The sequence below is a fragment of the Erpetoichthys calabaricus genome, chromosome 1, assembly GCF_900747795.2.
Source record: "Erpetoichthys calabaricus chromosome 1, fErpCal1.3, whole genome shotgun sequence".
Taxonomy (NCBI): Eukaryota; Metazoa; Chordata; class Cladistia; order Polypteriformes; family Polypteridae; genus Erpetoichthys; species Erpetoichthys calabaricus.
The window spans coordinates 74,836,298-74,854,596 of NC_041394.2; the positions used below are offsets into that span (position 1 = coordinate 74,836,298).

The window sequence follows — 18,299 nt, forward strand, 5'->3', positions numbered from 1 at the left end:
TATACGATGTTATACCATAAAAACCTGTTGTAGGTAAATCAAAGGATGTATTCCCAAACTGTACAATGCAGCTAATGCGGCTGCATTTTCAGTATAGTATGCAATTTTGGTCACCCTGCTCCAAAATACAAATGGGTGCTAAAAATGCCCTGCTCTTTATAAAGCACTCTAAGCAGGAGGAAACTCTTCATATGGCTATGTGCAGATTTAAAAAAAAAAACCTTGGAAGACATGGATAAAACTAATTAAGGCAGAATTCTTCCACCTCATTGCTTAATTGTGGACTCCAGTGGAACTGTGTTCATAACAGTCCTTCTGATATATGGTGGTGGCCATCTTGAACAACCTGCCTGGTCATAAGCCGAATGGCATTTAATAATCAGCACAGTAAAGTGTTAACTTGCCAAATAAACTCAATGGACTAAGCTGTCATTTCTGATATAAAATAGCTGTACTACTCTAGCTACAATGCATCATATACCTGTAATAAGATTTTCTTATCTGAAGTCAGATTTGATAGTATGTATAGAAGTGTTGAAAACATGTTCAGTTGGTCAGAATTTTAGCTTACAATAGGCATTTCAAATAGGATTCAATCAACAAATTATGAAGAACAGAAAACCTAATGACACACCTAATTACTTCTTTGAAAATTAGCAAACACATTAAATGATACTTTTAATATAGACATATCAAAGCGGGCACACAGCAGAAATTATTCCTCATAAATTGTTTCAGAACTTTGCACAATAAAGACACGTTGTATTGCATTCATCTATCACACTGTGATGGTAATTGACAGGCTGAATAAGAATAGAAGAACAGATGGTTGTCAAATTTGACCACTGTCTCAATTGTGGACAATTATTCCATCCATCCATCCATTTTCCAACCCGCTGAATCCGAACACAGGGTCACGGGGGTTGTGGACAATTATTTATTTTTTCAAATAACAGAAAATTAAAATAAGTGAAATAAGTTTCAAATGGAAAATTAAGGTCCTCCATGAAGGTCAGAGAAGGAGGTGCCAAGTGCACAACCACTTCCTGCCAGTATGCACCGCAGCGGGAAATGAAAACCTGATGTAACTCAGTGCCGGTGTGTATCAGCCCACCCCAATCCCCAATTGTACTGTAAATATTGTTTTTCTTATGGATCTACTGTAGATTTGCATGTTTTTTTTTTCTAACTTTCTGCTGTTGTTCATGGATTTTGTGTCCAGCTTGTGTTTTGTTGGGAAGTGTTCAGTTAGGGTGGCCTTTTCGCTCTTTTGAGCATTTTGCTCTGTTTTTCTGTTGTGCTAAATTAATCTTAATTTTTGGTTTCTTTGTTTTATCCTATTGTACACAAGTTGGTGTTTATAATCATACTCTTTTTAGCTTTATTTTTGGGACTTTTCTTGTTTTTAGCTCAGCTTTCCCTGTTTGGGGCCTGGTTGTCGAGAAGCCTGCAGTTAGCAGTGAGGAGTAGGTAGACTGGTGTGGGCCTCTTCTGGGCTAGCCAGTGAAGGTCCTGTACTGCCGTATGGATATTATTATGGAGGCCTCACGCCATTTTTGTCGTGTTTGTGACACTATCTCATAACAGTATTTAAAGCAATAAAATCCATTTATATTGTTTCAACATAACATCCAAGAAATTTGAGTTAGTTCTACTGGAAATGAACATGTACAGCCTTATAATAAGATCATTTTGAACAAGTTTAAGTTAGCTGTACAACTGCAACATACACCTAAGAAATTTGATGAATACAGATGCCACAGGGCATGTCAACAAAAAAATTTAAGTATTCTGTTGTGCTTCTTTTTTTCCAACCTCTAACGGATTTTTCAGAGGAAATGTATGCAAACCCACACAGAACATTGGAGCTCCATATAATTGTCAAGATGGGAATTCAAACTAAAATATAGAAACTGTGACAGCACAGCTAGATGCCACTCAACATTAGCCACAGCATCCAAAATGTATTCTGCTATGTAATGAAGAAATAATTTTTGGGTGATTTGTGAACAGTCTTTATAGTGTGACAGATAGGGGGCGCTGTCGCCCTCAGATCAGATGCCAGACACCAGATAAAAGTCCAAAAACTAATTTTATTTAGACAATAATGTGCACCAAGCACCCTCCACTCCACAATACTCATAAATAATACACTAATCAAATCAATACACAATAATCCTCCACTCCCAGACGCATTGTCACCCTTCCTCCCGACTCAGCTCAATCTGCTGGGGTTTCCCATCGTCCTTTTATACTTCTTGACCTGGAAGTGTTTCTGTCCCTCAGTCCATGTGACTCTTAACACTTCCGGGTCAGGTGAAAACTCCTTTTCTTCATCCCGGAAGTACGTCATTTCATCTGTCGCTGTGACTAGGACGTACTTCCGGGTTATAGGGAAAATACAAGTCTTTGGGCCTCCCTGCGGCGTCCTCTGGCGGCCCCCACGGTATCCAGCAGGGCTGTGAATAAAGACTCCAATGTCCATGATGCCCTGCTGGCATTCGGGGCATCTCCATATTGCAGAGAGGGCTCCATCTGACGGCCTGGGGGTATTGGCCGGGATGAATGGATGGCCATATCCCACAATAGGTATCGACAAGGAAAAATGCACAGGAACATGTATTGGAATCTTTTTGCATTATAGTAAATACATTCTGAGTAATCTTCTGAGAGGGTTAAACAGTATATTTCTTAATGAGCCTGGATGGTTTAGTACATCTTATCCCCTTGTTCATAGATGATTACACCATGATAGACACATATATCTGACATCTGGTCCTTTTTGAATATCATACTTTCAAGGGGGAGAGTAATTGCTTCGACAGAATCTGTGATCTGAGTAGAATAAAATAGGAATTAATGAAAATTGTTTTTCCAAATAAGTCCTGGAATCAGTCCTGATCTGCCATACTAGGGGATTAATGGCATTGTTCTTTTTTGAACTTGGGTGTCATGAATGAGCTGGCCAGATGGACTTAAACGTAGGTCTATAAGAATGGTTGTATCGGCAGAGAACATATATTCAGCAGTATTGTACGCTGACTTCCCTAATCTCTTAATCCCAGTTGAGCACTAAACTGATTGGGAACTCAAATACAAAGGCATGCACACACGTTTGCCTGATGCACATGTCTGGACTTCGCATGGCATTGCTTTTCACTTGTTACTGATTCCTAATGCCAGGGAAAATCTCAGCAGTAAAAAAAAGACTGACAATAAGTAACTGATTTTTACATTTTTAACCATTTAGTATTAAAAAAAATTTTATATAGTAGAATTGCAACTAAAATCTTTTTGTTCAAGTGCAAATTTAACATATCACAGATTGTTACTAGTGATATGTGCCCTCATTTACATGTATTCATATATATATATATATATATATATATATATATATATATATATATATATATATATATATATATATATATATATAATAGACCCCCCAATACACACACACACAAACAAAGCTGAGAGCCTGTCGTGATATATCACAGCAAGCAGCCACAGCTCTTACCAGAATCCCTTTAGCAACACACGTAGACTTTGGTCTAAATGCATTTGGCAGGATATAGTGCATCTAATAAAATATGCCCTTTTTTTCCTGCCATAGGCTGGGGACTAGAAATCAACTTTAATTATTTCAGATCACTGCACCACAGCGACCTCTAAGAAATGCATGCTTTTTCGGTTGCTGTGCTGTAATTCTGTTTGGTTAAAAAAAAAATGTAAAAAAAAAAACATTGTTCTGCTTAAATTTATTAAACAAGCGGGTAAGTTTCGCAAACAGTGGCCATTGGTTAGAATTGCATTGAAAAAAGATTGCCATTTGCCAGAGCAGTGGTATGCCAGCTGGATGTCCTTGATAATAAAAGTTTCCTAAAATATCTAATATGTTAAATATTTTCATGATCCACACAACACATGTGGTGCTGCTATATACAACTTTCATCCCAGGTTTACTTTCCATGTGAGTCTGAAATGCTGTTTTTATGCTGTATGAGTTTTAAGAGGCTTCCATTTCCTTTTTCCTTAGAATTCAATGATATGCTGTAAATGTAGGATATCTGATGATGGTGTGGCAGCCCAGAATACAGACAAAATGGACAAGGCATATTCACACCATCATTCTTTTAGATGAAGACCCAGCTCTAAGCTTATTCCTGCTACATATGAGTTCAGAGATTGAACCTTGTGGATGAGTGACTGTTCTTTAGAATATAAAAATGGGCCTTTAAGCACACTTTCTGTTCACTTAATGTGTAGATAAAAATGACAGGTTGGGATTTAAACAAGGGATTACTTTAACTAGTGCAATAGACAATATGGGTTGGCTGTCATCCTAGCCATTACAGGTTGTTTCTTAACTTAGCTAGGAGGTCATTTTAATGGAATGATGTGGATGGACGAGCATCCTAACCAGGTTTAGTTAGTGGTACCTTTTCTGGTTGGGAGGCCATTACAATGGACGGACAGGGGGAGACTTCTTCCTAGGGCCATGTTCTACCCCGGTACACAGGGTGGTGACATCCCTCTGACATGCATCCCATTCAGACACCTGCAGGGCTGCATGGGAGTTGTAGTTTTGGTGGGCAGCCATGTTGGTGTCCTTGGGTGCAGCTAGGGGGTGTTGGTGGAGACAGGTTTTCCTGTCACAGGGAGCTTCCACCTAACCCAGAAGCACTTCCTGGATGCAACGTGATAATACCAGAAGTACTCCCGGGTTCTGTACAAAGGAAGCGGCTCCACTTCACCTGTTGGAGTCGGAGTTGGACAACACTCACCAGGGAGATGTAGAGGGAGTATAAAGGAATAATCAATGTCAGTTCTGTGTAACTTGCGTTGGGAATATTTGCAAAGAAGCCTGTAAAAGGAATTTATGAACAATTCTATTTTAACCCGTGACTGTGCCAGGGAAATTGTGTCTGGGATTTGGGTTCTGTTATGCCCCCTAGTGGTCACACTAGATTATTGATGATTTGTTCCATGTGTCTGCATTCCTTTATGTGACTTAATATTTTCCAACCTTTCCATAAAATGTATATTTAACCAACTTTTTTCTGTGTCTCCAGTTCCTTGTTTAACTCATTTTAAAGTAGAGGGTGTTATATCCAATTTACTAATCCCTACTATAATTTTAAATATTTTTTGTTATATCATTTCTTAATCTCTGTATAAACTTCATTTCACCACTCATACCCCTTAGTCCTGAAATCAGATCAGTATCTCCTTTCCGACTTTCTCTATCACACTCTATCTTTTTTCACACAAAACTCCACTCAGCATTCCAATTAATTCCTAAAAGTGGATTATACAGTTTAAGAACAGAATGCAATATAACAACACATCTATTAGACTTCATCATTGTTTCAATTCTCTGTTTAGGTTATCATCAATTATTTCTTTCAGTGCCATACAATAGATGTGTGACTCTAGTTAACCTCCAAATTCTGTTTCTCGTTTTTGGACAAATAAAGTATTAATCTCTCTGTTTTAAGAAAACTCTTTAGTTTGGTAGCATCCATAGCGTGAACAATTGTGTAAATTTACATCTTATCAACTAAAGAGGTGTGCGCCATGTTTAATTTTCTTATCCATTCATTTCCTGTGCCCACCTTGTACAGTTCAAGTCTGTGGCTAATTGTAGCAACTCTCAGAAGCTACCACTTGACCATCTGCCAGTCCGTTCACTGACATTTCCACTGTTAGTCATATGAGGCCATACAGAGTTGCCAAATAAGATACTCTTGGGACATGGGAGTAAAAATGAAGTGCCTGAGGTAAAGTTAATGCAGACATAGGGAGAATATGGAAGTGATGGGGCTGGAGGTCTTGGAGCTGTGAGGCAGAGGTAGTGCTCACAGCCTTGAGATGTGTAAGATGGTCAACAATATGGACAGACGGATGGAATACTGTCATGGTTTGACATTTTCGTGCTCTTTTGGCCTTAGAACAGGTGAACTTTTGGTTGTCTAATAATGAATCGGTATACAAAATTGTATGTTGCTTAATTTTGAAGCCACATTATGTTTTATGCAGCAATTTTAACTATTCTAATTTCTTCTTCTTTATAATTCTTGTTCTTATGTATCTAATGCTAACTTGGCCTGTCTTTGAAAAAATACCCTGTCACCAATTTGGCTCTGTCAGCCTTTGTAATAGGCACTGTAAGTTAAAAAAAATCTCACACAGTTTCCCTTGCTCAAGTGCAAATGTACTGTATATATGTGCTGATTTTTTTTCTTAAACTGGTACAATCACATAATGTAATGCTAAATCAATGAGCAAAGGAGCATATCAAGCATACATGCCTTCTGAGGGCTGTGCATCCAAGCGTGTGAGCTCCTCTCTTTCTTTGCTTGTGCTTAGACAGTAGTTCAGAGTCAATGTCTGTTTACTATTAATAAAGTGTGAATAATTCTAGTAAATATTTTGGTGTCTAATACTGACAAAAATGTATCTTTCTGTCTAAGGAGTACATTCATGACTTATTTGCTTATATAATTCCCCAATTTGTCCACTTCAGACAAGACAATCCTTTCAGTCTAAGGGGAATATTTTTGTCCTATTTTAAATATCATGGCTTTCCCTATTAACAAAATAAAAAAAAATTATTAGAATAAATAATATAGAAATATGTGTTTCTCCTACTCATAAGTGAATTCTTGATCACTCTCTCCATTACCATAGGAAAAAGGTCATTTTTTGTGGCACCTACCTTCCAAGAATAATTGACCTTCAGCAGTTTCAAATTCTTCCCCAGCTGAATTCTATAAAATACTTTAATCCTCCTTTAGGCACTGCCAAGAGCTTTTGCAATTGGGGGCATATATAAAATGGTTACAGGCAAATCCCTGTGATGGACTAGCACCTCATCTAGTATTAGTTTCCTCTTTACACCCAGTGCTTTCAGGATAAGAACTGACTTCCTGCAAGCCGTGAAATGAAAAAGTAGGTTCGAAAACTGATGAGTAAATGGATGCCACAGGATGATCTGTGGCACATGCAATCACACTTTGATTTGTATCTGAGATATCTTCGTGTATCCTGCATGTTTCAGTCAGATTTCATTGTAGTGTTAGTCTGAGATTAGAGATTTTTTTTTTATGTGGATCAATGACAAAAATGGCAGTAAAATAAAATAGAATCTGTAATGTGATAAAAACAACGAAGGTACTTTTTATAGCTTCTGTCATACTGATGATAAATTATCTAGTTCTAAGTCAGAAATAATTAAATTACATTGGTTAATTAAGAGCTTCAGCAGAAATGAAATTGAGATGACACCGCAGCCCACAAGGACTGCACTTTCACATCCCGGCTTCTTCTTGTCATTAGCTTTTCTGAATTCTTGCTTAAATTCAAATCTTGACTTGTATTTTCTCAATTAAAAATCGTTCTTCATTTTTTTGCCTCATCATGGCACCAGCCTCATTAGTTTGATTTTTAAGTTCCGACCTGTTTTTCCTACAGTTTTTTCAGCTGTATTACTTCAAATGCTTTTTTTTAATTCCAGATTCATTTAGGTTTATTTTCAGTCCATGAAATTCAATTCTGTCAATCTCAAAAAGAGTGAGAATGATAATAATGAATAATGGAAATGTGTTTTAAGAAACTCAGCACTTCTCAGCAAGGCTTAGCTTTACTCAGCTGCTAGTTTTGCTTTGAAGATCGTTTTGAAAGAGAAAGCAAACTCAGAGGGTACCCAGTTGTTTGTATGACATCCTGCTGCTGGAGCAATGATCAGATTTATTAAAACATTTATTTTATTTTTGGATCATTAAAGACAGACATATGTATTTTAAATGTATACAGTACAGATGGGTTTGCTTTTAATAGCCCAGTGGATAACAGTCTGTATACTCAGATATTAAGTATTAGCATAATGGATCTTCTACCATTAACTTTTTTTAAAACACATTCATCAAGATCATGGGGTCTGCAGTCTGCTGCAGCCATTACAGGGGACAGTCCCATGTAGAAAATTTACAGACACCATTTCACATAAAGTGCATGTGTTAGAGATGTGAAAGCCAAAATATCAATATAGACATTGGAATAATGTGCTAGGAGCAGTGAGGCTCTAGCACTAATTTTTGTGTCATCAAAACCATTTATAAAAATAATTTGGATGAACCTTAATAGCAACTTTTCTCTTGTCTACTCAGACAAGCTTGTTGGACTGAATGGTCTTCTCTTCTTTGTCAAGCATCCTATATTGTTTTATCCATCCATCCATCCATTTTCCAACCCGCTGCATCCGAACACGGGGGTCTGCTGGAGCCAATCCCAGCCAACACAGGGCACAAGGCAAGAACCAATCCTGGGCAGGGTGCCAACCCACCGCAGGACACACACAAACACACCCACACGCCAAGCACACACTAGGGACAATTTAGAATCGCCAATCCACCTAACCTGCATGTCTTTGGACTGTGGGAGGAAACCGGAGCGCCCGGAGGAAACCCACGCAGACATGGGGAGAACATGCAAACTCCACATAGGGAGGACCCAGGAAGCGAACCCAGGTCTCCTTACTGCGAGGCAGCAGTGCTACCACTACACCACCCTAGCTTGAATATTATATGATTTATTTGATATTTGCTTAGTTGGTAACATTATTAAATAATTCAGATATAATCTTTAAAAAATGAAGTAATTTACTAAAAATGTCTGAGAGTGAACTTGGTGATATTCTGAACCCACTTATTTCATTACAGGGCCACTGAGAGACAGACCCTGTTTTGATAATAATAGACACAATCAACCCCATAATATGGTGTCCATTTTAGGACATTCTTCTCCCTCAGACATAATGTCATCCTTCCTCTGATAAAACGTCATCCTCCCTGCTGCCTCTTTCAAAAAGGGCATCCGTTGTCTGAAAATATGCCATCCATGTTCTGCTATCTGACAAAGAGTTTGATCTTTAGCTTTCAAAGTTCAAACTTTTTATCAAAATAGTCACAACAGCTAAACTAAAATTACAAAGAAGCATATAGTACATTTGATGCCTTCATTAAACGATCAGGATTTCTCTTCATTTGTAGCAGGTACTTATTTTTTTTTCTTTCCCTACTTTGACTTTTGAATTGGGCACCTTCATTTGCAACTAATAGCACTATGACAATTCCATCCACATGCCAGAAGTTGCAGGGGTCCATTCCTACTCATCTGATTTTTAATATTTTAAGTGATTCATATCATGAATAAAGGCAATAATGCAAAATTTACATAGTGACATAGTGCTTAATTGTTTAAATATAGTCCATTTATTTCATATTTTATTAATTACATTTTTTAAAAGAGATTTTTCTTCTTTTTTTTTTTTAATCATGACATTACTATGAACACGGAGAGAAGGCTAATAAGATCTTAGCTCAACAAATCCATAAGCGGGAAGTTCACAGTACAATATCGATAATTGCCAACACAAAATGAGAATAAATCATTGACCAAAACATATAACGCACACATTTAGAGATTACTATAAGTCCTTATATTCTACTCAATTTAAAGAAGATAACACACAATCTAATGCGTTTTTTGATGTATTACAAATACCACAGCTATACACTCTCAGTGCAGAGGAAACGGATAAACCTCTGAAACTCTCAGAATTATTAGACGCTAAAATCTCACTTCAGAGTGGTAAAGCAGCAGGCCCTGACTGCCACCCTGCTGAATTTTATGAAAACACTTCAATTAAGTCAGCTCCCCTATTATTAACAACATTTATAAAAGCCAGAGGCAATGAAATTCTACCTTAAACATTTTGACAAGCATTAATGACTGTTTTCCCTAAGAAAAATAAGAACTTATTCCAATGTGCATCATACAGACCAATCTCACTTCTGAATAATGATGTTAAGATACTCTCCAAAGTTATAGCTAGAAGGTTTGGGAAAATACTTCTTTTGGTAATATCACAAGACCAAACTTTGTTTATTAAAGGCAGACACTTAGCTTCCAATCTTCAACACCTGTTTACTGTAACATATTTACCCATAAAGTCTAACACCCTGAGATCTTATTATCTTTGGATGCAGAAAAAGCATTTGATATGGTTGAATGGGACTACCTATTCACCAAATTGCACAAATCTGGGTTTGGCCCGAACATATGTGCATGGATCAAACTATTGTATACCGGTCTAGAAACTTCAGTTTGTATTAACACAATTTTTCGAGACTACCTCAAACTAGAATGTGGTACTAGACAATGATTCCCTGTCATCACTGCTCTTTGCAGTCACCATTGGCTGTTCACTTTCGAAATGCATCAGATATAAAGGGGATTATCAGAGAAGGACTTGAACAGAAAATAGTACTATATGCAAATGATATGGTACTATTTATATCAGACGCACAAAATTCTGTGTCTGCAGTGCACTAGCAGAATTTCAAAAGATATTTGGACTCAAAATTTATTTGAATAAAAGTGAACTTTTTTCCAGTGAACTCTCTAGCACACAACATCAGATTGGATACCTTCCCCTTTATCATCACAGGTTAGTTTAAATACCTAGGGGTAAACATCACAAATAAATATAATACTCTTTTTCAACACAATTCTGCTGTCTGCATGGAAAAACTTGCATAGATATTCTGTCCTCCATTTCATTTTAGCAGGGAGAATCAACACTGTCAAGATGAATATTCTTCCCCAAACTTCTTTTTCTATTCCAAAGCATCCCCATATACATTAACAAATCATTTTTAAAAATTAGATTCAATCATAACCTCATTTATTTGGAATTCGAAACATCTGTGCATCCAAAGGTCAACCCTGCAATGACCTAATGCAGAAAGTAGCATGGCACTACCTAACTTTCAGTTTTATTACTGGATAGCAGATATACAAGCTATAAAAACCTGGACATTGATACAAATAGATGAACACACAAAAGCTTGGTCCACAATAGAAATAAAATCCTGCAGTAATTCTTTATATTTCTTCCTTTTTACCCCAGTAAATACAAATTATCGTCAATATACTAACAACCCAATTGTCCTACATTCACTCAGAATATGGAACCAATGTAGGAAGCACTTCAAGATAGAGAAGCTAAAAAATAGATTTGTCTTTAAAGCTAACTATAATGTGAGAAATAAAGTTAAAAATAAACAGTGATATTGCAGCTTGTGTAAATCTTAGTAAATTCACACTTTATACTGTACTCACTTTATGAATATGCAGAACACCATACGCTAGCTAGTTTTATTTAATGGTTTTTTAATGAACTTCACTAATAGGCAAGTAAAAATATCAAATTGCATTATAGGGTTTGCAGTTAAATAACAAAAATAGTTTAAAATTCATGCAAACAAGGTTTAGCTCAGGCAGTATATTGTGACAGTGAGACTGCATCTGAAGTTTCTTGTGTAGTTCTGGTCAGCATTTGTTACTCAAAAAGGTTTCCAATTATAAACCAGATATATTCAGGTTATAATTTTCAAAAGAAAAATATTCATAAACCATTGTTTTAATGTCCTGTTTTTCAATAAGACAGAGGTGCTGGTTAAATTGACAGAATTTAAACACTGAATATCATAATAATAATAATAATAATACATTTTATTTATATAGCGCCTTTCCCATGCTCAAGGCACTTACAGAATAAATAAAGAACGGCAGAATATACAGTATATAGCATTGTACAAACCAGATAAATAAACAAAGAAGATTAAGACAGTAAATTCTGAAAAAAAAAAAACCAGACAACATAATTGATGGTCTCGCGCACATACACACAGGTTACATGAGCATCTTGACAGAGAAGTAAACTGAGAGAAAGGTAATAAAGTCAAGTAGAGCTAAAAGCCTTCCTGAACAGATGAGTTTTGAGTTGTTTTTTAAAAGAATTCATGGAGTCAGCTGACCTGATTAATTTTGGTAGGTCATTCCAGAATCTGGGCGCTATACAGCTGAAGGCCCTGTCACCCATGGAGTGTAGATTAGTGACGGGCACAACAAGATTACCAGAATCAGAGGACCTTAGTGGGCGGGCAGGCATATAGTGATGGAGAAGGTCACTGATCATAGACAGTTATATATTTGCAAATGAAAAGTTTGAAAAATGAGAAGCTCGGTTTGTGAAAATTAATTTTGGATTTTTTTTTTGTGAGTAAAAGGAATATTCCAGTTGAATTTATTTTTGTTTTTAATAGCTTAAGAAGAATGTACTAAAATATCTTTTAGATTTTTATTTCTGTGATATACAGCTTGTCACAATAAGACATAGGAATCATCAAAGGTTTGGCGCAGCCACCCATATAATATCCCTAGCTGCAAAATGGGTAATTTTGATGAGTTGTGAATGGTACAACATCCAAAACAGAACTGATTTGATAGTGAGAATATGGCGGCTTTAAAGGCCAGTACAGGAAGTGACATCATCAGGACTGGAGCCAGAAGTGATTTCATCGGGACCAGAATTGACATCTTTAATGGCACTGGACCTGAAGTGACATCTTCAGGACCGGAAGTGACATCTTAAATGGCGATGGTACTGGAAGTGATGTAATTAATGACACTGGTTCCGGAAGTGACATCATTAATGGCGCCGAAACCTAGCAGGATTTCCCGTGGATGGTCTGCAGAGGATTGAGAGAGAGAGAGTTAGTGCAGCTCGCCACCCCCTGTTCTGGTGTGGTGCTACTATTATTCAGGCCCTCAAGCTGCTTTCCAATTGTATGTGTGTGACAAGCTCATAATGTGAATTGTTGAAATGGAAGAAAAACATTTTGTAATTGTGTAAAGTGTGTGGACTAAACTTTGAAATAGACTCAGGGAATTAAGGCTATTTATTCTTGAGTAGAGAAGACTGTATAGGGATTATAAATTATAGTTATTATAATGTGATAAAAAATATGAATCAAATTCAGCTAAACTAACTTTGTAATGAGTATGTGAAACATGGTCAGAAATCTTGCGATGCATTGGTTTTCTGAACCCGCTTAACTCAAATGTACAGCAGCTCATGTATATTAGTTTATGAGGCATGTTTTTTGCTTGTCTACTAAAGTTTGCATTATGCTGTATGTTTTTGACCTATATTTTTATAATAAAATGTATCTTTTTTATTGTAAAGCATTCTAATAACATTGAAACTACATATTTAAGATGCTGCACTAAAAAATATATTATTAAAAATAATTGTATTGTAAAGGTACTGTATAAAAAATATAGTGTAACCAATAGGGGGCCGCCACCGAGCCACAGACCTAATACAGTGGAACCTCGGTTCACGACCATAATTAGTTCCAAAACTCTGGTTGTAAATCGATTTGGTCGTGAACTGAAGCAATTTCCCCCATAGGATTGTATGTAAATACAATTAATCCGTTCCAGACCATATGAACTATATGTAAATATATATTTTTTTTAAGTTTTTAAGCACAAATATAGTTAATTAAACCATAGAATGCACAGCGTAATAGTAAACTAAACGTAAAAACATTGAATAACACTGAGAAAACCTTGAACAACAGAGAAAACTAACACTGCAAGTTTGCGCTATAGTGCTACCAACCGCTGGCTAAAAACACTTTTTTTTTAATGAGTTTTAAGCACAGAGAAAAAAATGAACATTAGAAAAAATCCGTAATTTAATAAACCACCAAGAAAAGTAATATTGCAACAATGCACACTACGAACCGATCGCTGTAAACAGAAGTGAAAACAAAATCAAGCCCAGTGCATTCTTTAACTGCCTTCCTACCTTATGCGTCCAGCTCTCTCTCTCGCGCTGCCTGTGTGTGTGTGTGTGTCGTGCTCTCTCGCTCTCTCTCTCTTGCTCGCTGCCCAGGAAATGCACAGGGAGAGACTGAACATGTACAAACCGAAAGGGAAACTGGCTTGTTCGTATACCGAGTGTGTGGTTGTGAACCGAGGCAAAAGTTTGGCGAACTTTTTGGTCATAAACTGATTTGTATGTGTACCGAGACGTTCGTGAACCGAGGTTCCACTGTAATCCCCAACACAGTTATGGGTTCCAATAATGGATTTTTAATCCACCAAGCACTTTTACAATGAAGCACAGCCCATAACCATACAAATAATGAGGTTTTTCCCTCTCCTTCCACATTTAGTTGACTGTTACATGCTGCCTCTCAACTGTGACTTCTTCAGGTAAGGCAGCTGACTTATGCTGGACTTAGAAATGGCTTTCAATGATCCAGCATTGTGGGGAGCACTTCCGGGTTGTTTCAGAACCAGGACAATCCTCCCCTCACTGCACCCCCTTCCAACACCCAGACACACCAATGGGGTTGCACTTCCACACTCCATTTCCCATGAATCCCTGTGGGTTTTCAAGCTGTGACGCCTCCAATGGACCACTGCCACCTAATGTATGGGGAATGGAACTACTCCAGGCCTCCAGCTTCTGTTCATCCATCCCCTGGCACCTGCCAACTTGGCAAGAGGTCATACTGTTGTCCAACTGGGATGTCTGTCTGTTCTCCATAGCACTCACAATAGATAGATAGATAGACAGGTAAATAGAATCTTTCCCAGAAATGCATATTATGTTTTCATCTAAATATATCTTGTATTTTGAAAACATACTCCATATCTAATTAGTGTGGTTAGATGAGGATACTGTTTTTGAAACAGCTACTTGTCATTCAGGCCTGAGTAGCCAGCTTGAACGTAAGTATAGTCTAGCCAGAGAATCTCAAATGTTTATGGTTATTGTGCTGATGTTTTTGAAAAATGTGATCCTAACAAGTTATATAACTTTCTTTTCATTTATTTTCAGCAATTCATGAATTTCCTCAAGACATCTTTTCAAAGGAGCAAAGAAGAAAAGGGGCCGTGCTTCTCCATGTGTTATGTGTGAGTATACTTACTGAAGATTTTTCTGTCTTTGGTGTTGTGTGGGAGGATTTCCCAGAGGAATACTCTGGTACTCTTACAGTTGGTCTGAAAAAGCTGCATTCCACAGCTGGCCATGGAAATGCAGGACCTCCTCCAATTGGATTTGTGCAGGCAAGCAATGCAATTTGTGCATAATTAGATCTATATTAATACAACTGCCTTAGGTGTGAAAGCAAATGCAGTCTCAGGTCAGTGAACAGAAACATAATGACATAAATCACTCATTACCCTCAAACATTTATCACAAGGCTATGAAGATTTCTGCATGTTGGGGCAGTGCTGAAATCTCTTAATTCTCAGGTTTACTGTAAACCTCATGTGTATCTTAAAACGGAAAAAATCACGCTGCAGCAATGCTCTTAACCTGATTAAAACTTAAATCTAAATAACAGCTATATGTACTGTTGTATGAGCAAAAGTAACAAATAATGCTAGACCATTTATGTTTGTATTTTGTACTGAGCTCTTCATTTGTGATGATCAGTTTTGTCCTGTAACACTTGTCTGCCAGAATGATATTTATTCAAATATGTTGACCTCTTTTGTAAGTCACTTTGGATGAAAACATCTGCAGAGCAAAGAAATGTAAATGTATGAGAGCAATCATTAATATGTTTTTTTCTTACACCCCACTTAACTGCAATATCATTCAAAAGACATGAAAAGTGAATACAGCCTTATTGAACAAAGATTAATTGACTTAAGCTTAGTTAGATCTGAGCTTCCACCCTAAGAGCATTTGGCAGATTTTAGCAATTTTTGAGGTTACTCGACTTTTGACTGAAATAGAGGATCAATTTATCAGCTCCTCGGCGACTTGCACACTGAAAGTTAATGCTTTTGCTCATTTTTCTGATCTGCATGGAAACACAGCTGACTTCTAAGACGAGAGCAGAATGAGCTCCCTGCACCCTAACAATAAGGAAATTCTCTTAGGGATTTTTTTCTTTTTTTATTCACAGAATTCCATCATCAGAAAAAGAAAAGTGAGAGTTTCTTAACAGCTTTTCACAGTCTTTGAACATCCATTTTCAGGGTGAACTGCATCATCTCACATCCCCTTGTCTTATTTACACCCTGGACTAGAGGAATTGGTGTCGCTTAGATAACCTTACTAGAAATACAGGCTGAAAATGTAAATATAATCTGCTATTAAAAAAAAAAAACCTACTGCATTCCAGTTAGTTTTGTATATGAAAACTTGCATTTATATATATATATTTTACAGTCATAATTGAAATCCTCTTTCTTCATTTTTTAACTTACCCTTCTAAAAGTACACAATTGTTTGTACAAATGACAAAACTGCAAATAAACTTTGGCAGTGTTATGGAAGGACCTTATTCTAGGTGCAAAAGAGTCTATTTCATGGTACACACAAATCAGCATTACAGATATCCACTTGAAGGCAAACAGACCTTTTTGACACTGTGTGTAGACTAGAATGTCTTTGGAGAAATGATAAGATTGCAAGAACACACTATAACAAGTCTGCTGTATGCACAGTGCTGGTTTCGCTCTCCAAGCCTCTCACCTGCGCCTCCCCATCTCAAGCTGAGCAGGAAAATACCAGCTTGCTCTTCTGAGCTGAAGGAAGCTTCCCATATTCTGAGAGGCTACCATTCATCTTCTGGCAGTGCCACTGCACCATTCTTATAACAAGTTTACTCGTTAAAGGATAATTTTGGTGTTTTTCAAGTCAAAGTTATTTCTTCATAATCATGGCAAACATTAATATGCCTCATAAAATGGTGTTGCAAAGTGATGCATTTTTTATAAATTTCAAAAAGTACCGATCCTGTTCTTGCATTTTAAAATGGCAATGATGGGGTCCTTTAACTGTGTTCTTGTCATGTTTCAGCCAGCATTTCCCCCTGGCTGTTGTTCACAGTTGTGTTTCATGCCTGTTGTGTTTAATTTGATATCAATTATTTGTATTAATGTTTCTTTTGTTTATAATGTGCATTTTTCTGTGTGTTGGGAAAGGGTGTGGCCTAATTTATGATCCTTGTGTTTTATGGGTGTCTTTCCAAGGAGATCAGCCAATCGCCACCAAGAACGGCTCTCCACCCTATTTAAGGGAGGGCCTCTCCTAGTTCCGGGTGGTTCATTTCGAACGTGCTAGGGAGTGGAGTGTTTTCTTGTGTTTACTGTACTTTTTTGCTTTGCTTTGCTTTTGTGGATTTCCTGGATTTTTCGAACCCGTGCTTTGTTTCTCAACTTTGCCTTTGGATTTCATCTTGGGACTGTGATTATTGATTTTTTGAACTTCTGCTCTGTTTCTGGCCACACTACTAGATCCTGCATTGAGACTTTGTTTGCTGTGTATTACCTTGCCTTTCAAGGAATCCCTTTGGGCTCTTCAGAGCTTTGGGTCTTGCATAGCCATTTGTTAAAATGAACCTTTTTATTTTATAAAGATTTCTCTTGGCCCTTTGGGTTTCTAGTCAGGGTTTTTGACCATGTTTCCTCCCTCTAGTGGGTGACTTTGGAAAGTGTTTTTGGCACCTGTGCTTTAAGGACTCCCCAGATCACAACAGTTGTGTGCTCTCCTGCTAAGAATCACCATCTGTAACAAAAAAACACCTCATATCTAAGAATGATGTAGCATCTCCACACCACATGCACTGCAGGTCAGCAACCCAACCTTGAGGCTCACACCCTACAGTTTTGTGTTTCCCAGTGCAAATGTGGGTACCATTACTAAGTTAAATGTCACAAACAGGTACCACCATCCACTTTAAATCTCAAAGCTACATTGCCACTATTTCACTATAGCAATTCTTTTTCTCTTACTAATAACTGATAACTATTATTCTCTACTGGTACTATTATAAAGAAACTGTGTTGGTTATTTTTGGTAATCACTTTTTTTGCCCTATAATTTCTGGGTACATACTGTATAACACAGAAGTTAAATTCAATAGCTGCTAAAATCTAAATATGGAAAAATACCCTTAATGTTACAATGCATTAGCATAGGATTGAACAGACCAGACAAATAATTTTGGGGATCACATATTTTTTAATAAAGTCATAATGTAATCCTGCAGTGGGCTGGTGCCCTGCCCGGGGTTTGTTTCCTGCCTTGCGCCTTGTGTTGGCTGGGATTGGCTCCAGCAGACCCCCGTGAACCTGTAGTTAGGATATAGCGGGTTGGATAATGGATGGATGGATGGATGGATAATGTAATCAGTATGTCAGAACATGTCCTTGTGCCAGAATCCACAACAGTGCCATTAGGACACACAGCCATCCAGACGGAGTGACTGCATCATAAGTCTCTCTTTATGAAAGGTTCTGATCAAATTCAGGAAGAAGCAGAAACACAGTTGTGAATGGAGTTATTGGATGCTGCAGTAATTCACGATGTAGACTCCTCCAGAAGAATGAGGTTATAAAATAAAGACCTCCAG

General features: G+C 37.3%; 1 protein-coding gene across 1 annotated transcript in view; it reads left to right on the plus strand.

Moving 5' to 3' along the window:
- Positions 1 to 18,299, plus strand: part of LOC114645752 (sodium/potassium/calcium exchanger 3-like) — a 406,374-nt gene that overhangs the window by 222,051 nt on the left and 166,024 nt on the right. Inside the window, exon 3 of the mRNA XM_051935338.1 lies at positions 14,765 to 14,841. Coding sequence (XP_051791298.1) covers positions 14,765 to 14,841 — 77 coding nt within the window. The remainder of the gene's footprint in view (positions 1 to 14,764; positions 14,842 to 18,299) is intronic.